Raw genomic sequence first — 23,319 nt, forward strand, 5'->3', positions numbered from 1 at the left:
CTGGCTCCACACCACTCAGACTCCTCGGAGCCTGGCCTCCCACCACGCAGTCTTGTTACCCCTCCCCAGGAGAGCCCACCCTGCTTAGGCTTGAGATCCGGGGGTGCCACTCCCACTGCCATGGCCCCACCCCTGATAAATTCACAGTCTGGCTTCATGCTGGGACCTGTGCCCCAGCTGGGGTGGCCAAGGAGAAAGTGGGGTGAACTGAAGTCTGAGGCTGTTTTTCCACATCCTCCCTGAAATTTGGGGAAGTCCCTACACAGCTCTGGGTCTGCCTCTGTCCCTAAGACCTTTGCTAAAAGGCCTCAAGTTCCTTGTCTAGTGCCTTTGTCCCTTGGGCTGCTGCCTCCCCACCAAGGGCTGTGGAGCCTGGTGGGTGTCCCTGCATCCCCTTCTGGCCCAGGAGTATGAGAAGGCCCTGTCCTCAAGCCACGTGGGTGCTGGGTCAAGCCCATCCCACCACGGGCCCTTTGCCTTACAGGACCATCAAAGTGGAGGTGTACGACTGGGATCGAGATGGCAGGTAAGCCAGCAGAAGGTGAGCAGGGATGGGGGCAGCCACCACGGGAAGGTTGGGCCCTGCCCCCACATGGGGAGAGCTGTGCCCAGGCCCCCACCCATGGCAGCTCTGGGGATGAGGGGGCCTGGTTGTTCCTGTGGGAGGTCCACTGCCCCAGTGGCTTGTCCCTGCCCAGCTCCACTGAAAAGCCAGAGGACTTCTGTCCTGCAGGACGTGGTGCGAGGGGCATAAGAGGCCTCTTTTCCTCAAACAGCTGCCTAGTGGCCAGCCAGTGCCTAAAATCTCCCCACATTTTGGAGAATTTAGGATTTTCTGAAATGCGCACGTTCTAAGGTACAGATAATAGTGACCTGCTGGGCATTCATGGACACATTCTCTGTGTGAGGCTAAGCATTGTGGGGTGACCAAGATGCAGAAGATGAGCTCAGCCCCCAGAGACTCCCCACAAACTAGCGGGGAGGCCCTCAGCCCATGAGAGGAGCTGTTTGCAGGGAGCAGGGCCTGAGGGAATGGACTATGAGAAGGGTAAGCTTTGACACACACGAATGGACTCAGGAGCCATGAGGCAGGGCCGAGCCTGGCCAGTGGGAGGGTGGTTCCCGCTCGGGGTCTTTGAGAGGCCAGTGCCTTCCCCTTCTGCAGATTGAAGTGCCCCCAAGGAGCCAGTGTCGCTGGGAATTCACAGACGAGGACAAGAACAGACCTCTCACAGCGTTAGTCCAGAACGAGCCTTGGCTCCTACCAGTCTGTTGAACGAAATCCAAATATGTCATCCTGACTTGTGTGACCCCTCCATTCTGAGGCACTACCAGGGAATGTCATACAGGGGCTTTAAGCCCATAATCTCCATTGGTACCTCTCAAGTCTGTGATGTGCACAGGGGATATCATAATGTGCACACACAGCTCTAAGTTAGGCCCAAGGCCCTTCCAGCCTGAGACCTTCCTGTAGAGACACTCCAGTGCCAGCACTACCTCTGTTAACCCACTTCAGGTTTCCACCCATGAGTTGCCTCATCTTACCCTGGAGTTCCCCATACTTCTCCTTTACCAGGGAAAGCTGGGGACAGCCACCAGATGCCATTGGGTCCTGCCATCAAGGAGCTCATGTGTCTGAATGCTGAGAGCTGTAAATATGTAGTCAACATGCAGTGTGGGCTCAAGGAGGGGCAAGGCCCCAGGGACACCTCCTCAGCAGGCACCCCAGACCAGCACATTGCCCATGGTCCTCTAGCAGGGACAGTGAGGGTGAAATGCAGCCAACCACAGGGGAGATGGGAGTTCTGCTCTGTATGAGGTTTTGCTGCACTTAACATAAACACACGCTTGTCGGGGCAGAGCCCCAGAAGGTGCGGACTCCTCCAGCTGCCTGGATGGACATAGTGCTAATTGTTTTTTCCAAAATGTTATTGGAAAAACGTCAAATACATGGAAAAGTAGAGAGAAGAGTTTAACGAACACTTTTAAGCCTAGCGCCTGAATTTAACAAGTGTTACGTGTTGCCATATTTGCTTTATCTATGTTTTGCTGACGTAATTTAAGTTACAGACATCATGGCTTTTTGACCTCTAAATATCTCATTGGGAATGTCTAAAAAATAAGGGCATTTTCCTACATAACTACGAATGCCATTATCACACCTGACACATTGAACAATAATTCTTGAATATCATTTCATATTCAAATTTCCCCACTTGTCCCCAAAATACCTTTTATTGCTGGTTTGTTCAAACAAGAATCGAAGTGGAAGTGGGTCTCATTCTCCAGGGCCCTACTCTTTGCTAAATAACCGTTGGGTTTCTTGCTCCATGGGTGACACTGGACTCTTCCCAGGGACCCAGCCTCTCTGCTGGCGTGTGCCCCTGGAGCAGTGGCCAGGGCAGAATTGGGAGCCAGAGGAAGGGATGTGAGAGGTGGGGGGATGGGCAGAGGTGGCACGAAGCCTGGGCCTTGTGGTCGCAGCAGCAGCCTTCCCTTGCAGCCATGACTTCATTGGAGAGTTTACCACCAGCTACCGGGAGCTGGCCCGAGGGCAGAGCCAATTCAACATCTATGAGGTGAGGTGGACGCCCAAAGTCTGGGGTTTGCTCTGATGATACCTAGCTCCCAGTCGTGGAGGACTACCACGAGCCACGACTGGGGTGTTTGCATGTTCTCCTGTGAGGGGGCTGTCACTGTCCCATTCCGCAATTGAGGAGACTGAGTCTCAGAGAAGTTAGGGGACTTGCCCAAAGACAAAACCTAGGCTTGTCTGATTCCAAATCACTGAGTTATAGTTCCCCCCGAAAGAGCACTTACAACGGGGTGGGGGATAGAAGTGGTGGTAGGGCAGAAGGTGGGGGACAGTATCACAAAGTTCTGGGCCTGAGGTCCTGAGTTCATGGTGGCCCTCTGCCTTCAATCAGAACAGTTTCAGAGCCTGCTGAATATCTTATCTTTTCCGGAAGGAAAGAGTCAGAGGAACAGGAGTCAGGATACCTCAGTCTAGACCTGGAGAACCTTGGACAAGGCATCTAGTCTCTGTGGAGAGAAAGCGTTGGCCCTCAAAGGATAGTTTCTGCCGCTGAGCCGCTTCTTGTGTGTGCTCTCCCTCCTGGGAGGTCCTCCCACCTTCCAGATCTGGCTTAGGTCCTTCTCCTCTGGGGGCCTTCCCAGCCACGCCGGCCTCCTGTGCTTTCTCCCTCCTCTGAACTTGCTGGACAGCACAGTTCATGCCAGACCCGCTTAACTGCAGATACTCACAACCCTTATAACTGCCTGGGTTCATAGCCTGACTACCACGTCCTAGCCGTGTGACCTTGGCTAAGTTCCTGAACCACTCTGTGCCGTGCACCCTGAGAATTAAATAAGTTACTAGAACAATGCCCGGCCCCTAGTGAGCATTACGTCAGTGCTGTCTTCTAGTATCATCTGTTGAGCACCCGTGTGCTAGGAGATTTACATTTCACAACCGTCCTACAAAGTGGCTCTATGCTCACATGAGCAGCACTCAGCGAGGGCAGGTGAAGAGCTGGCTTTGACTCCATCACTGAATCTAAAGCCCTCCATAATTCTGCTCCCTCACCCTGCATCTCTGTTCCCAGTGGGCAGGTCTTGTCATCCAGCTAGACTGAAGCTCCCCAAGGGCAGGCAAGGTGACAACCCGTTCTGTTGCCTCCCTTCACGTTGGCCTGGGCAGTGCTGGGCACACAGTAGGTGCTTATTATACATCCACACATGGAATTCAGCTGAACGAGGCTGCCGTGAAGATGGAGCGTGGGCGAATTTCTTTGAAAGGGCTCTGATCCTCAGAGTTAATTGCTTTGTTTTCCGCATCGACAAAGGGAAGGGCTGTCTTTGTCCCCCCACCCAGGCAGAGAGGAGCGGGCTCTGTCTTTCTCTGGCCTCCTTGAAGGAGATTTTTAGGGAAATGAAGGGAAGAGGTCACATCTCCTGGAGTTTGGCTTCTAAGGGTGCTTGACAGGCTCAGAAGAGGCTGTGATCTCTCAGGCTAAAAGCAGGAAAGGTTGACTGACTGGTTTTCTTGGTCGTTGATCCCTGCTCCCTTGCAATCAACCAGAGAAACCGCAGTGCTGGGAAGCAGAAGTGCTGTCTTCACACACAAGAAATGCTATCAGGTAGAAAAGGAATTAAATTCTGGCGCCCCCCCCCCCCCCCGGGGCAGGCCTTGCCCTGTGGGGGGTGTCACTGGGAGGCCGGCTTGGGCTCAGGAAGGCCTTTCTAGAGTCTGAACTGCCTGAAGAGAGAACAGGCTTCTGCCATGAAAGACCCTCATCTCGGGCCTGGCGTCCCCTGGGTGTCGGACTCAATGTCTGTCTGCTGGCTTCTCCTCAGACTCAGCCTTCCCAGCTGAATGGACTGGCTGAAGTCTCCCCCAGCCCTCCCCTCCCCCTGGCCAGCTGGCTTCATCCCTCTGCTGTCATCCGGGGCTACAGCCCCTGGGGAGTCATCCTTGACGCCTCCTGCCCCTCGCCCCACAGCCAGTCCACACCTGCACCCTACTCCTTCTACCACCTAAACATTCTGACCTTTGTTGCCTTCACTCCCATCCACACCCACTGTCACCATCTCCCCTGTGTGGGGCTGTGCAACAGCCCCCTGACGGCCTTTCCGCCTCCTTCTGTCCTCCGCTCAGTAAATGGGAATCTGACCACATCACTGCCCCGCCTAAAACCTGGCTGTGCATCCCACCCACTGCCTCAGCCTGGTTCACACGGGGGAGTGGGGAGGAGATTCAGAAAGAGCCCCCACCCCAGCTAAGATCCTACCTACCTATGGGGTACAGTCCAAGCTCCTTCACATGGGCACCATGCCCTGGCTACCTGCAGTGCAGCCGTTGGGCGTGTGGAAGTAGACGCGTACACCCACCCCTAGGAGGCCCCTAGGGACTGGCCCTGGGCCCTTCCCTCTGCCCACCCCCACTTCCAGCCCCATCACGCCATCTGAGGCTCTCCGAACTGCCATGCTGGCTCAGCCTCCATGGCTTCATTCACGCTGGTGCCTCCTCTGGGGCCCCTCTCGCTCTTCTTCCCCTGGTTGGGTCTGCTGATCCTTGGAGACTCCTTTTGCATGTTCCTCCTCGAGGAAGCCTTCTCCGCCTGCACACCCACTCCACCCCACCCCACAGTCTGAAGTAGATACCTCCTCCTCAGTGCTCCTGTGGCCCCCTGTGGCTATTACCTGTTTATCATACTTCCCCCACCAAAAACCATGAAGTCCTCAAGGGTGGGGCTGGTGTCTCACTCACTGTTGTATCCCCAGAGCCAGCGCAGCTCCTGGCCCCTGGGAGCCCCTCAGTGCCCGCTTGCACAGGATGGCAGACCCCAGACCTGCCCTGGGGCTGTAGGGACCCTGGGGATGTGAGAGAGGGAGAGGAGAAGGCTTACAACTCCAGCCCAGGAGTCGGGAGGTTCCTGGCCTGGCCCCTAGGGGGCGCTGGTCCACTGTATGGATCTTCAGAACGCAGCCCCTTAGGGCTGGAGAGGCTGGTAGTGGAGGTGGGGAGTGTGCTCCGGAGCGCATGAAACCTCAGAATAAACAGGGCGCTTCTTCAGTGCCCACTTCACATAAAGATCTGAGAACAAAACATTGCTTTAATATTAAAACAGTTATAATTAGAGAGCGGAAATGAGGAATACGGACTAATTTAAAGATAACACAGAAGACTTCAAAGAAATGTGCTTGTGGCCAGTTCTCTGGGTGACGCCCAGCCTCCCCGGAGTCCGTGTTTGTTCTCCTCAGCTGGGAGGGCTATTTTGGAGTAAGAGTTTGAGAGGCACTCAGTTCTAAAAGTTCCACACCCTCATGGGACAGATTGGGAAACTGAGGCACAGTGCAGCGTTCGGCTGCAACTGTGCCCCCATCTCAACAGGATACTAGAACGCCTAGTAAGCTGTTTTCCCATGAACGTGTCTGTGAGCACCGCGCCATCTGGGTGCCTTTGTGCCTGTGGAGGCCCCGAGGTTGTTCTGGGCCTTTCTTCCCAGGCTCTCAGTTTCCACCTGCACAGCTGGCCAGCTCTCCCACCTGAACCTCCCACCTGTGCCCCAAATCCAGCTCTTCCTTCCTTCCTTCTCTATCTGCTCACCCCGATCCTCCCTCTCTCCTGCCCCACAGCCACGCCCAGGGCCCAAGATCTGTGGTCTCTTCTTGACAACACTGTTTTGCCACAGCTTAGTACCTGTTCCAACACCCCCAGGCCCTCCTCACCTCTCACCTGGACTAGTGGTGGCGGTGGTAGTAATAAAAAATAATAGCAGCTAACACCTACATGGTGCTTACTACGCTGCAGACCCTGTCCTGAGCACTCTACTTGTGTTGACCCAGTAATTCCCCTTTCTATGACGTAGGTGCTAAGGAGACTGAGGCAAAGGGAGGTTAAGTAACTTGCCTAAGGTCACACAGCTATTAGGTGGCAGAACCAGGCAAACATCTCTCTGGATGTCCCTCCTTCTCCCCTTGTACTCACTTCCACCAGGTCCCAGCATCCTGGAGCCTGCTGTGATCTTGTCCCCGATCAGCGTTCCCCGCTGGCTGCTGGGTGATGTTCAGACATTTAACTTGGCATTCTAGGCTCTCTTCCATCCAATTTACTCTTCTACCCCATGGTTCTGCAATCAAACTAGACCCCAGTTCTGTCCACCGCCCCCATGCCCTCCCTCCATCTCTCCATGCCCAAATCCTTCCTGTCCCTCGATGTCTGCCTTCGACACCGCCTGCTCCAGGGAGCCTCCATTGATGCTCCCACCTGGAATGGCCCTTCGTTCCTCCAATTCCCTTCACGTTTCTGACTCCCCTCTATTGCTGGCTCTTGTCACCCATCGCCCCAGGACATATCTTCTTTCTCCAATTGGAGTGAAGATTCTAGAGGAAAGAAACTGGTACCTCTCATCCCCACCCTATGAATATTTGTGAAGGAATGTGTCTGTATTTGCCATCAAGGTGGCACCCACGTATGCAGCGCTGGCCTGAGGGCAGGAACCTGGTTTCTAATTCTGTGACTACCCAGACCAGCTGTGTGACCTTAGGCAAATCACTTGGTGTCTCTGTGCCTTCCTTTCCGTATCTCCAGAAGCGGATATCAGTACTCATCCAGACAGAAGAGACCCTGCTAAAGACGCTGCCCCTGCAGGCAGAACAGGAGATGGGGGAGAGCGAGGGGAAATGAGTTCACCAGAAACCTACAGACCACGGAGCAGAGCGGGTGTGAAAACCGCCTAGCTTTGTTTGATGGGAGATTAGGGAAAGGTTGGACTTAGACTTCCCATGTGAAAAACAAAAGGGCTGGTGAGGCTCACATTAGAGTACAAACGTAGTACCTGTGCAAGACCATGGGGGGCCACAGGGCAAGGTGGCCCCCTGAGCCAGCCCAGGGCTTCTCAGCCTCGGCGCTGGTGGCATCTTGGACAGGATGATCCTCTGTTGTGGGGGGCCGTCCTGTGCGTTGTGTGTGACGTTTACAGCATCCCTTGCCTCTACCTACCTCCCAGTTGTGACAACCAAAAATGTCTCCAGACATTGCCAAATGTCTCCTGGGGGGCACAGATTGCCCTCAGTTGAGCCCACTGCGTTAGCCCACCCACACCTACTGTATACTCAGGCCTGTGATGTAGTCTCTGACGACAGGTCTGGCTTGGAATTAAAGCTTGCACATGGAGAACGGTTAAGGAGGTTCTAACTGCAGGGTAAGGGCGGCAGTCATGGTGGTTTAGCGGGGAACCCCATAGGCCCAGGGCAACCCCAGGGCAGGGTCTCGCAGGAGGAACAGGGAGGATTGGAATTGGCTGAGGGAGGAGGGGAGGGCATTTGGGGTAAGGGGAGCAGCCTGAGCCAACACACAGGGGCAGGCGTGGGCAGGGCCCCTTTGCAACATTGGCCTCCTCTGGCTGCAAGGTGTGGAGGGCGTGGGAAAGGAGGTTAAATAAATATTGTTCCAGGTGTGTTTGCTTGTGGGACACTGGGTCTAACTGGGGAGCCCAGTTGTGTAAATCTAAGTGTCAAGTCTCTCACAAACCTCCCTGAACCCTCCTCCCCGGAACCCCCGGTTTTCACACCCCACACTCTGCTTGCTGGGGCTGGGGCCACAGCCTGGGGTCAGTGGAAGCCCCGGGGCTCAGCCCTGCTTGGAAAGACTCCTTCTTATCTGTTGTTTCTGCAGGTGATAAACCCGAAAAAGAAAATGAAGAAAAAGAAATATGTGAATTCTGGCACGGTGAGTAGCCGCCCGCTCTCTGCCGCCGGGTGTAGACATTCTGAGCCCTGAGCTAGGTCTGGTGTCAGGAGTCATGCACGTCTGTGTGTGCAGAGTGTGGGAACCACACCTGGAGGGCTGGGGGTGGGGAGGGGTGGGGCCGATGGAGCAACAGCCCAGGGGGTAGACGGTGTGTAGGCGACACAACAGACTGATCAGAATGAGAAATCCCGAGAGAAGCTCCCACAGGCACTTCCTGCAGGAAGGAGAGGAAAAGCAGCAGTATTTACTGGGCCTTGCCCTGGGAAATTCCCCCATGAGGTGCTTTTCACAGGTTGTTTTCTTGAGAGGCAGACATTATCATGTCCTGGTCATCAAAGAGGAAACCTCCCGGCGGCTGGCAGGGAAGTGACTCACCCAGGGTCACAGAGCAAAAATTGAGAGAGATGGTTGTCAGCACTATAGTTAGATTCAGAGCTAGCAGCTGCTGCGGGCACTGCCCCCTTAACCGTGACCATCCTGGGGTCACACTGGCCCAGAGGCTTCTCAGGGCTGATCTTTAGGACATTTGTGCATTTATTTAATAAATATTTACTGAGGGCCACCGTGTGCCAGGCGCCGTTCTGGGGTACAGCTGGGAACAAGGCAGACCCCAACCCCTGCCCTCCTGGTGCTTATATTCTAGTGAGGGGAGACAGAGGACAAATACATATACACACATATCCCCATGTGTGTCAGGTGGTGATGAGTGCTGTGGGAAGAAGTATAATAAGATAAAGGGATAGGGAATGCCAGGGACAAAACTACTATTTTATATAAAGTGGTCAAGGAAAGATGCTCTGAGAAGGTGACGTGAGCAGAGAGTCACAGAAGGTGAGGGAGCAAGTACTAAGGATACTGGGGAAAGAGAATTCTAGCTGTAGGGATCAGCATGTGCAAAGGCCCTGAGGCGGAACCCACAATGCATTTATAGAACAAGCTAATGTCTTTGCAGTGCAAACACACCTGTTTGTACTTTTCCTGTCCCTCCCCCTCTAGAGGTCCATAGCCCCATCAGCTGTTGCAGCCAAACTTAGTCATTCGAGTCAGGCAGACTGCAACTCCAGACCCAGAAGAGGTCTCAGTCAGGGAGCTCTGGGGTTCCTCTGAGGAATCTTATTTTCTCCCTCTGTAAAATGGGGTGGATAAATTATCCCTACTCTGCTTACTGCACAGGGTGGCTGTGACAGACACACGGGAGGTGCAGGAAGACGCAGGCCTGTAAACTCTGCTCATTCAGAGCAGGCTGGCCACCGCTTCTCTGATTGTCACTGTTTCACAGACAGGCCTGGAGTATTATTTCCTTTGTCCCAAGCTGCAGTGTTTCTCAGTGGGCATGCTGTCAGCATTTGGGGCAGGAGAATTCTTCATCTCACAGGACTTCCCCATACACTGTGGGATGCTTAGCACCCCTGGCCTCAGCCCATAGCTACCAGTAGAGTCCCAGTCATTGTGAGACCCCCAGAACTCTCCCCCACATTCCCAAATGCCCCTTGGGAAGGCAGCACCTTTCCCAGCTGAGAAATCTTGGATGTGCAGCTAAAAATAAAAAGGGTTTGAAAAGCACTGATGCCATCCAGCTTTCTTACTTTAGAGATAAAGAAATGGAGGCCCAGAGAGGATACGTGATTTGTCCCAGGTCACGCAGTGAGTTAGGGACAGAGCAGGACTAGGCCCAGGGCTCCTGACTTTCCTTTGCTCCAGCATTTCCCAGTCTGCACCATACAAAAATCCCTCAGGGTCCAGGATGCTTATGAAAATACAGATGCCCAGGCCAGTTCCCTGGGGTTCCATTTTAGGAGGCCCAGGCTGGGCCCACGAATCTGTGTCTAGTGCTTCTCATACCTTACTTACTATGTGCAGAATCTCCTGGGGTCTTGTTAAAATACCAAGAATCTGCATTTCTAACCAGCGTCAAGGTGATGCTGGTGCTGCTGGTCCAGGGACCACACTTTGAGTGGGAAGTCCCTGCATGAATCCCTACAGTCAGGCAGTTTAGGGAATTGCTTCATCCCAGGGCCTGGAGTGGGGTTAGACTCTTGTGAGGAGCTAAAAAAAAGATGAAAGCCCCACCCCAGAAACTCTGATGTAACTGTTTAGGGTTCTCACCTGATGTTTTAAAAGCTCCCCAGGGAGTCTAATGATCATTAGTCAGGGTAGAGGTCACCGCCATAGTCCATTCCTAGTGGAAGGAGGCTTTGTCCACAGAGGGCGGGGGTCTCTGAAGCTCAGTCAGCACTCACAGACCCTCCCATTGCGTTTGAGCTAATAGCTCGTTGGCTTTGTTGAGCAGAAGTCTTCACTGACCCTGCCCAGTGAGTCAATAAAGGTGAGTCAATAAACCTGCCCCTGTAGGAGGCTCTCCAAATCCTAGAGTGGAGTTCTCTGACACAGGTCAAAGTTCCTCAGCCCCAGTCTTGCCTCGTTTGATTGATTTTGGTGCCAGGCTTTCACTTCTCTCCACGATCCTAAATCATCATAATGAGCTGCCAGGTAGCTACCTGTCTTGGCAAAACTGATGCCAAAGTGCCAGGAGGCATAAGTCAAGAGGCCTCTGCTTGGGAGAGGGGGCCCAGCTGGTCAGTTACCCCCAGGGAAAGGACAGACTGCTCATGAGGGTCTTGGGTCTGAGAGGGTGGAGATCGAGAGATGCCAGATGCATGAGGTGGGACAAGTAAGGCTGAAGATAAGCGCAGACCAGAGGCACGTTTCTGGATTAACAGCAGGACATGGAAGCATGGAGCTTGTCGGCATTGGCAGGTTTAGGCCTGTGCCAGGAAGACCCCCTCGCTCGCCACACTCCACACCGGTGTCCACTTAGGGGAAACTTGTGCCCTTGGCTTGAGCCCCTGAGCCCCAGTGACAGAGACAGGGCCCTTCTGGGAGGCCGTTGGCATCAGGTCAAGAGTGCAGGCTCTGGAGTATGACAGACCCGGTTCCCATCTCACTCGGCCACATTGTCGCAGTGTCCTTGGGCACACTGCATCACCTCTTAGAGCCTCAGTTTCCTTGGCTATAAAATGGGTTAATAGTAATGCTTCCTCGGGTTGTTGTGGGCACTGTATGCAATGATGTTTGCAAAACCGGCACCTGCTGAGTGCTCCATAACTGTCAGAAACCAGCTCCTCGCTGACCAAGCTCCCTTTTGTTTTCAAGGTCACGCTGCTTTCCTTTGCTGTGGAGTCAGAGTGCACATTTCTCGACTACATCAAAGGAGGGTGAGAAGAGATGCAGCCCGGTCTCTTTGGCATCAGGGCGAGGGAGGGAGCCCCACACATCGACAGGAGCAGCTCTGGCCCCACTCTGACCTCTTTGAGGCCCTGGCGGAAGCCTGTGATCTTGGGCTCTGAGCAGACGCCCAGAGCCCTGCCCCTGGATCCTGAGTGGCTGCAGAGGGCGCTCCTGAGCCACGGAGGCCTGCCTGGGTCACATCAGGTCCCCGTGCAGAGATGGGACCTGGAGGTGGTAGGGACTCCATGACAAAGAGAACCAAGGGCTTTGGGAGGAGGAAAGAGCCCTGGACGAGGGAGTCAGGAGACACAGTTTCCAGACCCCTCTTTGCCATGAGTTTGCTGGGTTACTTTGGGCAGGTCACTTTCCCTCCCTGGGCATCAGTTTTCTCCTCTGTACACACAGAGATTGGAGTTGGGTGAGTTCTAAGGTTCCTTCCTGCTCTGAGCTTCTGTTGCCTCTGGTCTGTCTTGGGGGCAGTAATTAACCTGCCCAGTGTCATCAGGGACCTATAAGGGGCAGAAGGGATTGGGGGATGAGCCAGGGGATGGTCCCAGGACCAGCAGGTGGTCAAACACGAGTTTAAGGAGCAGAAAGCACCCGAGGGGTCAGCATCCAGGCCAAGGCAAGCAGGGAAGCCTCGAGGCTCTAGCCGGCAGCCCATGGAAAGAGAGCCTGACTCTGAGGTGAGGTTCTGCCCAGCATGCTCCCTGCTAGGACAGGTACCAGGTCAGGGTGTGGGTAGCCGAGAGCCCACAGGTGCAGGCAGGTGAGTGACTACACCTGTCTGGAGAGGAGACAGGCAGGACAGCTGCCAAAGGCTCATCCCAGCCAAGCGGGCACCTGGCTGCCTGGTTCTCCAGGGCAGAGGGAAGAGCCTGGCCCTGGGAAGCCACACTCACTCTCCCATGACACCACTCCCTGCTGCCTTGAACCCGCAGTCTCAAAGTGGCGAGCTCTGCTTCTGCCCACTGAGCAAGCACCTTCCTCTGAGCCTACTCCAGACCCTGCCTTCGCTCCCTTCCCCCATCAAAACTGCTCTGTTCTCTAGCCTATTAAGCAACCACCCCTTACATTTCATAGAACCTGGTAATTTTCAAACCATCCTCATCCTATTTGTCCTTCTCGTTTGCATAGTGACCCCAAATTACAGAACACAGGGCCACAGGCCCAGCCAGTGGCAGAGTTCCCTCTGTCACCACAGGCTGCATTTCTTCCATGGTAATGGATAATCCTGGCCCTGCCTGCCTGACAGCTCCCAGGTGGGGTGTGATGCAGCTGGAGACTGGAGTTAAAGGGCTGGGTGCTGTGACGTCTCATCATCTCATCGAGAAGGAGCCCTCAGCTGCCGCCACGAGTTCGGGGCAAGTTAGAATGCTGGAGCCCGCCCAGCCCTCCCCCACACCTCTCTTCCCCCTCTCTGGAGAACCCCAGTGACAGAGCTGGCTCCAGGGAGCCAGAGCCCAGCCCGCTGCGTGTCCGGGCAGGCAGCCAATGGAGGCATTTGTCTGGGGATCCTCTCCTCCTTGGCCTCCCTCCCCGTCCACCTGGGCCGGGAGGAAAGGTATGGGCACCTCTGCCCTCACTCAGAGATGGAGCTGGTTGCTCAGCAGCCTGCGTTCTGCCCTTAGGCAGGAGAGGCAGGCCTGCAGGGAGTAATTTTCCCACAAAAGTCCCTGCTTTCCAGTCCCTTCCTTCCCTGTGTCGTTTCAGAACCCACAGCAGGGGAAGACTAGTTAAGTTAGTCAGTTAAGGAGTAAAGCCTGCCTCTGCCCTCACCCTTTATTTGGAAGAGCCAGGTGGACAGTGTCCCTCAGCTGTAGTCCTGCAGGCCACAACCACCCTCCCAAGGGTGGCCCCGGGAGCAGGGCTCTTACCCTCCAAATGTCTCCCTTCCTCTAACAAAGACACCATCTCATTCCACACTGAGAGATCACGACAAACAGCAGATGAATAGAGTAGGTCAACTGCTATGACAAATAATCCCCCCACCTCAAGGCTTAATACAAATAAAAGCTTATTGTTCATTCATGGGGTGGCAGGGATGGGTGGGGAGATGCTCCACACAGTCATTCAGGGACCCAGGCTCTTGCCATCTTGTGGCTCCTTCTCCCTCAGAGGTTGGAGGCTACTGGATGCTCTGTCCCCAGGCAGCAGACGAGGGAGAAAGAGTGTGGGGAGGACTGTCTCTGGCCTGCAGACCCTGCCTTGGGTCTCCTGCTATGTCCTTCACCCTTCCTGGTGAACCTTCATGAAGGTTCCAGCAGCTCAGCTGTGATCAGGTGGAGAGAGGGACCATTTGCTAAACGCAGGTGAGGTGAGCCGTGTCTCATCTTACATCATCCCTAGCCCCAACTTGGAACCAGCAGAGCAGTTTCCCCAAGTGTGATCCCAGAACCCCCTGCTCAGAATCCCTTGATGAGGGCAGGGGATGTTTGTTGCAGAAGCAGATTCTGGGGCCCCACCTCAGACCAACTGAATTGGCATCCCTGGGAGTGGGGTGCTGGGGTCTCCTTTTTAAACAATCTCCCCTGTTGGCTCTATGCTCACTACCATGTGAGAACCACAAGACTAGACTGTATCAGGGGCTCAGGCCTTGTCAGCTTTGTTCTGTCAGCGTCTAGCACAGAACCCAGAACAGCCAAACCCTCAGAACGTTTCAACCCTGAATCTGAGTCCTCAAAACCTAACTTTTTATTGTGGAGAAATTCCAAACACATGCAAAAGTGGAGAGAAGGTATAATGAACCCCCAAGTCTCCTTCACCCAGATTCAACAATTACCAACTCATGGCTGATCTTGATCCATGTACTCTCCCTTTCATCCAGTTATTTTGAAGCAAATCCTAGACATCATATTTCATCCCCCAAATACTTCAGGATGTATCTCTAAAATATAAGGACTCTCTCTTTGTAAAATATAACCACAATACCATAATCACACCTAAAAATTGACCAGTTCCTTAATACAAAATATCTAGTCAGTGTTCAAATTCCCCCAATTGTCTTATAAAGTTTTTTAATGGGCTTATTTGAACCAGAAATCCAGACAAGATCCATATATGGTGATTGGTTGATTTGTCTCTTTATTCTCTTTTCATCTGTTGGTTCCCCCAAGCAGCTGAAGGATTTGCTAACACAAATTCCTGCAGCTCACCAAGGGATTCTGATTCAGTAGGTCCACAGGGGGCCTGAGACTCCTCACAGGTTCCCGGGTGACCTCGCCGCTGCTGGTCAGTGGGCCACTCTTCCAGTAGTGCTCTGACAGAATTTCCCACAGACTAGCTTTCACTGGCTGCATCCCCCGTGGTGTCATTTAACACATTCCTCTGTCCCCTGCATTTCCTGTAAACAACTGGTAGATAGCTCTGGAAGCTCAACAGGAGTCAGGTTCAATTTTCTGGCAAGACAACTTCATGGGTGGTGTTTTGTTCTTCCCTCAGAAGATGCACAATGTCTATTTGTCTCTCTTTTTTGTCAAATAAGTTTTAACCCTGAATCTGACTCCCAATTTGAGCCAGAAATACAACGAGACCCTACTTCACTGGCCTCAGGTGGGCCCAGGGGCAGGGTTTGGGGAGGAAATAAATAACCCTAACCATGTGCCCACACAGAACATAATCATCTTCAGAGAGCTGTCACACTGCCTGACTCTTCTGATGCTCATGACAGTCCTTTGAGGGAGGGCATGGCTGGCGTTACTATCCCAGTTTTCCAGAACTGGAAGGAGATGAGTGACTTCACCAAGGCCACATACCTGGCGAGCAGCGGGCCTGGGGTGGAAGCCAGTTTCTCACTCCCCATCGAGCACTGTTCACCCTCCACAGCCCTGCCTCTGTCCAGGTAACTCCTCTGCTGTTCTCCCTCTTCCAGGACCCAGATCAACTTCACAGTGGCCATCGACTTCACGGCCTCCAATGGTGAGTGAGGGGTGGGCAGAGGAGTGGGATGGGGAGGGGGGGGCTGGACAGGGGAGGGCTTTTCAGGGCTGTGGTAGTTGGTCCTAGCTCTGGATACCCTCTGGCCTCATCCTCACCGAAGAGGAGGTTCTTAGGAGAACCAAAGATACAACCAAGGTGGGGAAGGTATCCCCAGGTTGGACCATGGTCGCTAACAAATCTGGGCTCTGGGCCTACATACCAAGCCTTGCCCTTGAGGACACCCAGCCTCCCTGGAGGAACAGGACAGTACTACCTGGGCCCACAGAGAGCCCTGGAGCGGAGGTATTACCTCACGGGATCAAATCCCACATCCTCTGTGCAGTCCAACTCACAGGCTGGAGGGAGAACTGGGGTCAAGACTGAGCTCTGTGGGCCTCAGTGGGGGCAGGGATGCAGCCCAGGAACCCCCATCCTCACCCTTGCTGGGGCTGCCCCAGCTTCCTTCCCGACCCTGACCTTCTCCAGTATCAGGCTGTGACCGAGTCGCCAGGAGCAATCAATGCCAAACTTACACGGTTAGAAACAGCACAACCTTCCTTGGATTCTGGACCCTTATTAGCGATGCTCAGTGCTCATTTTTGTGCCAATCAGAAGATGCCCAGGTCTTGTATTCCCCAGGTGTGTCAGAAACCCCTCTTAGGGCTGTGGGCCCGAGCATCATGGAGTGGAAGGATGTCAGCTGGGAGGGGCCTTAGTAATAATAACAGTGAGGAGAGTTGTAATAGTAACACCTGTTTAATCCTCACAACAATCCTATGAGGTGGAGACTATTATTAACCCCATTCTACAGGTGAGGAGACTGAGGCTGAGAGGTTAAGGAACTTATCCAAAATCACACAGCTAGTAGGAGGCAGAGACAGGATTGGTCCCTTGGCAGTCTGTGCTGTACTGCCTCTCATTAATAAATAAGTAAAATATGAACAATATTAGTACTGACAAGGGCTATGGAGAAAATTCAAGCCAGGAAGAAGGATAGGGAGTTTTGGGGGAGGCTGTAACTTTGAATAGCCTATTCAGGGAAGACCACGCTGAGAAGGTGACACTTGAGTAGAGACCCAAAGAGGCAAGGGAGCAAGCCATGTGTAAATCTGCGGAAAAGTGTCCCAGAGGAGAGGGAACAGCCATTGCCAAGACCCTAAGGTGAGAATGGTGAGAGGCTGGGACTGAGTGAGTGACAGGGAGGATGGGAGGAGATGAGGAGAGGGAACTGGAGGCCAGGTCCTGTAGAGCCTTGTGGAGCCTTGTAAAGACGTTGGGTTTAATTCCAGGTGAGATGGGAGCGTTGGAACATTCTGGGCAGAGAAGAGGCGTGATCTAGCTGCTGAGGTTTGACAGGCTCACTGTGGGCACCAGGGCGGAGAAGGGTGACCAGTTAGAAGCCTGCTGTAATCCTATATACAAGAGGAAGGTGGTGTCCTGGAGGAGAGGGAAGTAGGTGGGATTCAGGATATATTTGGAAGGTTTTGAACCAGGATTTGCTAAAGGATTGAATGTGTGGTAAGAGAGAAGGAAGGGAGTCAAGAATAAACAAAGTTCGGGGGGCCCTTGGACACCCTCTTCTACATTCTCAGCCGGGGTGGCTTGTCCCCACGTCCTGTGCCGCAGGGAACCCCTCGCAGTCCACGTCCCTGCACTACATGAGCCCCTACCAGCTGAACGCCTACGCGCTGGCACTGACTGCCGTCGGGGAGATCATCCAGCACTATGACAGCGACAAGATGTTCCCCGCCCTCGGCTTCGGGGCCAAGCTGCCCCCTGACGGCAGGGTGTCCCACGAGTTCCCGCTGGTAGGAGTCCGGGGAGAAAGGGCTGAGGGCTGAGCAGGCTGGGGGTGTGGTGCTGAGCGTGGGGTGAGGGCATTTCCCATCCTCCCCGCCTAGGGACTTAAGGTGCATCCTTTGGGGCGGGGGCTGCCTGTGTCTGTAGGGGGGTTTGTGTCAGGGCATCCAGGAACCCACTCCCCACCCTGCTCACCAACACCTCCCCATCACATCGGAGCCACCCACAGTGGGCTGGCCTCCTGTTCCCCACAAGACCAAGGTGGAGTGGAGACGTGGCTGCACTGTCCCCCAAGGCCCCCGAAATGAGGATAAAGGGGTGTGGTCGGGCATGGGCAACTGCAGGTAATTCCAGGAACCCCCTGAGATGGGGCCCTCTGGAGATGACCCCTCAGGCCCCCTCCTCTCCCTCCCTCCCATGAACTGGGACACTCAGTCAGTCACTGGATAGCTCACAGAAGGCGTCCCTCATGTGCCTTTGGAGTCCAGGCACTGTGCTGGGCACAGGACACAGGAGGATGGGTCAGCTGCCAGCAGTCATTTTAGGGTGTAGTGCTGCCCGGGGTTCCCTGAGGGAAGCAGCCAGGGCCCTTGGGGGCCTATCTGAGTAGGTACAGGGAGGGGGGCAAAGAGCAGGTAAAGACCTCCCAAGCATGCACTGCCCTTCAGTGGGGTGCCCTGGGGGCTCCCGCCCTTGCCCACCCCCTCACCAGAGAAGCATCTAGGAGAGCCCAGGCCTGCTGGCCTCCCCACCCCGGCTCTGCCCCCACAGATCACCGGGCTGCCTTCCCTCCCACCCCTCCTTCCTGGGCTCAGCCTCCCCATCATCTGTGCCCCCAGAACGGCAACCAGGAGAACCCCTCGTGCTGTGGCATCGACGGCATCCTGGAGGCCTACCACCACAGCCTGCGCACCGTGCAGCTCTATGGCCCTACCAACTTCGCGCCCGTGGTCACCCACGTGGCCAGGTAAGTGCTCGGGTCACTAGACCCCTGGCCCAACGGCTCACAAGGTGTTTGTTTCCACACCTGTCCTCTCAGGAAGGCTGGAGGGAGTGTCTCTGCCCATTGACTCGCCTTTCAGGGAGCCCTGACCCTAAAGAGACCCCCCCATCAAAGAGCTGTCCCCACTAAAGTGTTAAGGGTCTTGGGGGGGGACGACATGCCCAGAGCCCCTCCAGACAGACCTCAGCCCCCGCCCCGCCCCAGGAACGCGGCCGCGGTACAGGACGGTTCCCAGTACTCGGTGCTGCTCATCATCACCGACGGGGTCATCTCGGACATGGCGCAGACCAAGGAGGCCATCGTCAACGTGAGCAGGGTCGGGATGGGGAGGGGAGGGGTCTCTGCCGCCGCTTAGGGGAACCCAGGGGGCGTGCCTTTCCACTCCTTTAGTGACAGGCTTGGGGCATGGCTTCTCCTCTCCCCGCCCTCTTTGGACCACTCCTGGCTTCTCACGCAGAGGCTGGAGGGCCGGGCAGTGGGGTTTGGGGGGTGGAGGGCGCACCGGCTGGTGAGCTCTGTACCCACCTCTTAGTCACTCTGGGTGGTCCGCTCCCTCCAGAGGCCCATGGCTCCCTCATTAACCCATCTCTGGGACTGGTGCCCTGGACCCCAGCCTCGCCTGGCCAGGTAGAGGAGGTGGGAGGCCCAGGAACATGGCTCTCTCTACCGACTGGTCTCCCTGTATAAGGGGCCCCAGCCACAGCTGGGTTTCCCTTCGGGCCCACATAAAAGATGCCCCACATGATGGAGGCCCAGTGGCAGAAGAGGGAAAGGGGGTGTCTGGCAGAAGCAGACCTGTGACCCATTTCCCCCTCTGCCTCCCTCCCTCTCGACCCCCTCTTCCTCGCTGGTTCCCCACCTCTGTTTCCCTTGGTCTGTGTTCCTGGCTGCCTACCCCCCACCCCCCCAACTCCTTTTTCTGTGTTTCTCTGTGTCTCCATCCTTCTCTCTTCCATTTCTTCCCTGTCATCCTCCCTTTCTTCTTTTGACCCACCCCTTTCTGTCCCTATCCACGATCTACCCTTTCTTTTAATTGGCCCCTTGGTGGGGTTCACCCTCCTCCATGCTCTCTCCCAGGCTGCCAAACTCCCCATGTCCATCATCATCATCGGCGTGGGCCAGGCGGAGTTCGATGGTGAGTCCCCATCCCCCTAGATGTTTCCCCAGAGACTCAGGCCCTTGGGAATGACCCTTCCCAAAATAGTGAGAGAGCACGCCTGGTGGGTGACTGGGTAAGCAGGCAGGGAGTGAGGGTGCGTTTGTTTGCACAGGGAGGGGAGTGTCAGGGTGTGCACCCCACGCCCACAACCCAAGGCTGTGAGGAGGCGGCCCTGAGTCACTCCCCTTTCCTCCAACCCTGGGATCCTGGGCAGGCTGGGGGAGCTGGACCGCTGGGCTGGAAGTCTGAGACTCACCTCGTTGGGCTCCTCCTGTCTCCTGGCCTCAGTTTCCTCATCTCTAACATGGGAGTCTGGTCCAACAGTCTCTGCCCTGAATTGGCCTGGGATTGGAGGACAAGTCCTCTGTCCTGCCAGGCCCAGGTGCCCACCATTAACTTCCCCCACCCCCATGCCCTTCCTCCCCACACAGCCATGGTGGAGCTGGATGGTGATGACGTACGGATCTCCTCCCGGGGGAAGCTGGCCGAGCGGGACATCGTCCAGGTGAAGCCCAGACCCTGCCTGCCCCGTGGCAAATTCTAGAGCCCCTCTAGCCAGGCTGACCTCACACCCCCTTCTGAAGGCTTCTCTGGAAAGGGGCCCTGGAGGGGGCCCTGGGAGCCCCAGAGTGGCCTGGCCACCACAGAAGGGCACAGGAGTCAGTCCTTGGGTCACACTTCTCTGTGGGCTGGTCCCCTCTCTGCCATGTCTGGGACTCACTCCTGACATTGTTGAAGCCCCGACCAGAATGCTCTGCTGTACCCTCCCTGCGCCCCGGGCCCTACGGTCTCCTGCAGAGCACAGACCCTGAGTGCTTGCACCTTCTGCTGGGCTGCCTTGCCAGAGATGGCAAACCCCCCAGTGGCGGAGGCGGTGCCCTTAGTGTTGCTGCAGCCCTCTCCAAGAATGGGCGGCGCTCGGTCCGTGGAGTCGGTGGCTTAATATCTCCAAGTAGGAGGGCAAATGTAATGAGCAGACAGGCCTTTGTCCTCAGGGAGTCCCTGCCCAGTCAAGCCTCACAGTGTACCTCAGTAAGCACGTCCCTCCTTGAACCTGCCGCAGACTGAGTCCCTGGTGCTTAGGCGATTTGGAATAAAAAACTAACATTTTCCATACCCCCTGGATTAAAAAACCCGGAGTGGGGGAGGGGCCATTTCAGATGTGGAGACCAACAAAGGGGGCTAGAAACCAGAGCCAGGGCAGCCTGGGAGGCGGGAGCCGGCTGTGCAAGGCCCTGGAGTCAGGAGGGAGCCTGAGGCTCTCAGGGGTGGGGGGCACCCCTGGGGGAAGCCGGAGGGGCCTGACTTCAGGCGTTGGCCCAGAGAGGAAAGGGTTTTGAGAAGCAGGGCCAGAGGCAGAGAGGGCTCTGCCTGAGAGCGGGGAAGATGGGAGAGCCCATTTCCGGAAGCCAGGGGGTTCCTTCAGCCTTTCCTGAGTGCCGGCTGAGCGCCTATGCTTGGTGCCAGGACTCGGGAGGTTAAGGACTCTTGTTCAGGGTTGCCTCCCGGCATGGACTAGGGGCTCATAAGTGTTCCTTGAGTGAGTGAAACAGCAGTGGCTACGAGAATTCACCACGAGGGGCAGGGGTTGAGTGATGTGGGCAGAGGCTGGGGAGGAGGGGGACAGGATCCCAGGCCTGGAGTTTGGCGGGCTAGCGTCCGGCGGGAGAGCTCGCCTGACCCTGCCGTCCCCCCTGGCCAGTTCGTGCCCTTCAGGGACTACGTGGACCGCACGGGCAACCACGTGCTGAGCATGGCGCGCCTGGCCCGCGACGTGCTGGCGGAGATCCCCGACCAGCTGGTGTCCTACATGAAGGCGCAGGGCATCCGCCCGCGCCCCCCGCCCGCCGCCCCCGCGCACTCGCCCCCGCAGTCCCCGGTCCGCACGCCCCCTGCCTCCCCCCTGCACACGCACATCTGAGCCTGGACTGTGGCAGGGCTGGGGCCTGGGGAGGCCGGCAGAAGGCTGCGCGGGAGCCCCACACCCCACTACAGTCCGCCCCGCCCAGCCTTTGGAACGCGTATGCCTGGGAGGCCGGCAGGGGGCGGGGCCTCTGGAGACTCCTCCCCAATTTCCTGGCTTCGCTGACGCTCCAAATCTAGGGAGTTGGGGAGTACTGGTGGTGGAGGTGGGGTTCTGGGCCCCTGCTCTTCTTTTCTCTCCCTGACACCTCGTTCTAGCCCAGCCAGGAAGTTGTTAACAATCAGGAATTTGGGGTCCCCCTCAGCCCACCTGGGCAATCCCTTGTGCTCCTGTATCACCCTGAAGTCTGGGCTGGGCCCCCCTCCTCCAGGCCCCGTCCTGCCCCCTCCTGTGGTGTCTACTCCTACACCTGGCCCCTAACCCCCCCCCCACCCCCACAGTATCTGTCGTGTCCCTAGTTCCAGTGAGCCCCGTGAGGCTGATGGGTTTGCAGGAATGCCTGAGCATGTGACCTTCCCGGGGACGCTTGCGTGCAGTGGGAGCCTTGCAGACTGTGGAGGAGAGGCTGTGAGGGTGGACCGTAGGCCCCATGATGGGCCAGGAATGGGGGCTTTTCAGGCACAGAGTCCTTTCTGGTGCGTCTCAAGCCCAGGATGACACTGGTTCCAGACACACAGATCCACAGGCTTCTCCTTGGTATGGGCTCACGGACGCCTCCACAGTTGACTCCCCTCCTCCCCCCAGAGGCTGCTCAGGGTCCTTGGTGCCCACTCCCTGCTGTCCACCTGGAGGCCTGGGCAAGGAGCAGCCCAGCCTCTGTACTCCCACACTGCCCCTCTATCCCACGGGGATAGGAGACGGGAGTCCTGAGTTCAAGCCCTGCCTCCGGCCCTGCCTGCTGTGGGAACCCAAGCCAGGCCCTTCTGCCTTCTGGGTCTCGGTTTCCACGTCTGTGAGGCAAGAGGGTTCACCAGGTGGTCCCGGGTTTACCTTCAGCTCTGATGTCCTGAGAGTCCATTCATCCCGTGGCCAGCTCCCCCATCCCACTCCTCACCAGTGCAGCCCCCTCCCCCAGGCCGTCTTGGCTCTAGGTCCACCCTGTTCCAAGCTGTCACCCCAGATCCACCCTAGTCCTTCAGCTTGGGCTTTGCCGTCTGAGCCAGGGTCCCTGCCCCTGCTGTGGGAAAGGTGGGCCCTCCCAGCCGCCCAGCCTTTACCCACGTGGGGAGCAGGTCATGCATGCCAGTCTCTCCTGCCGCATGGGGCTCCTCGGCCCTCTGAGCCTCCCGTGCCTGGACAGAGACCAGCCCCCCCGCCCCCATCTGCTGCCCCACACCGCTCCCTTCCTGTCATGCATGATGGTGGTGTTTCTACACTGTCTGGTCCCGTGCCCGTCTCTGAGACAGTCTCTGTGTGGAATTTGCCTTAAACTGAAGTAAATTTGGTTCTTTTACTAAGCTTCCCTGTTTTCCTTTCTCCTGTGAAAAATAGCACAGATAGTGCTGTGTGACAGAGTCCGGGTTCTTCTCTCTCTCTTTCTTCAATTCTTTTCAGCTGGATTTACTGAGCAGCTACAATGTGCCCGGGTCTATGCTAGGCACTGGGGATGCAGCAGTGAACAAAACACAGGCCTGCCTCCGCATAGAGCTCGCAGCAAACACACAAATAAGACGGGAGAACACACAGTAAGCACATAAATAGGTAAATACCGTATTTGCAGGTGGTGATAAGAGTTACAAACAAGAATAAGAAGATAGTGACAGGGTGATATTTTAGATGAGGTGGTCAGGGAGGGCCTCTCTGAGGAGGTGACAGTTAAGATGAGCCCTCAATGAGAGAGGGAGGCAGGCTGATATCTGAGGCCAGAGGGCCCCACATAGAGGGAACAGCAAGTGCAAAGGCCCTGAGGTGGGAGCATGCTTAGTGTGTTTGAAGGACAGCAAGGAGGCCAATGTGGTTGGAGCTGCATTAAGGAGGGGAGAGTGCAGGAGATGGGGTCAGGGAAGTGAAGAATCCAGAATGCATAGGGCCTT

General features: G+C 55.9%; 1 protein-coding gene across 3 annotated transcripts in view; it reads left to right on the plus strand.

Annotated features, from left to right (window-relative positions):
* Positions 1-22,733, plus strand: part of CPNE5 (copine 5) — a 91,340-nt gene extending 68,607 nt beyond the window's left edge. For all 3 annotated transcript variants that reach the window (XM_058554482.1, XM_058554483.1, XM_058554484.1), the window contains 11 exons: positions 485-526; positions 2,504-2,579; positions 8,180-8,233; positions 11,408-11,469; positions 15,354-15,400; positions 17,027-17,208; positions 18,040-18,167; positions 18,408-18,510; positions 19,281-19,338; positions 19,794-19,867; positions 21,065-22,733. In XM_058554482.1, coding sequence (XP_058410465.1) covers positions 485-526; positions 2,504-2,579; positions 8,180-8,233; positions 11,408-11,469; positions 15,354-15,400; positions 17,027-17,208; positions 18,040-18,167; positions 18,408-18,510; positions 19,281-19,338; positions 19,794-19,867; positions 21,065-21,283 — 1,045 coding nt within the window. In that variant the 3' untranslated portion in view covers positions 21,284-22,733. The remainder of the gene's footprint in view (positions 1-484; positions 527-2,503; positions 2,580-8,179; positions 8,234-11,407; positions 11,470-15,353; positions 15,401-17,026; positions 17,209-18,039; positions 18,168-18,407; positions 18,511-19,280; positions 19,339-19,793; positions 19,868-21,064) is intronic.
* Positions 22,734-23,319: the final 586 nt, after the last annotated feature.

This window comes from Diceros bicornis, chromosome 14 (assembly GCF_020826845.1).
Source record: "Diceros bicornis minor isolate mBicDic1 chromosome 14, mDicBic1.mat.cur, whole genome shotgun sequence".
NCBI classification, from domain to species: domain Eukaryota; kingdom Metazoa; phylum Chordata; class Mammalia; order Perissodactyla; family Rhinocerotidae; genus Diceros; species Diceros bicornis.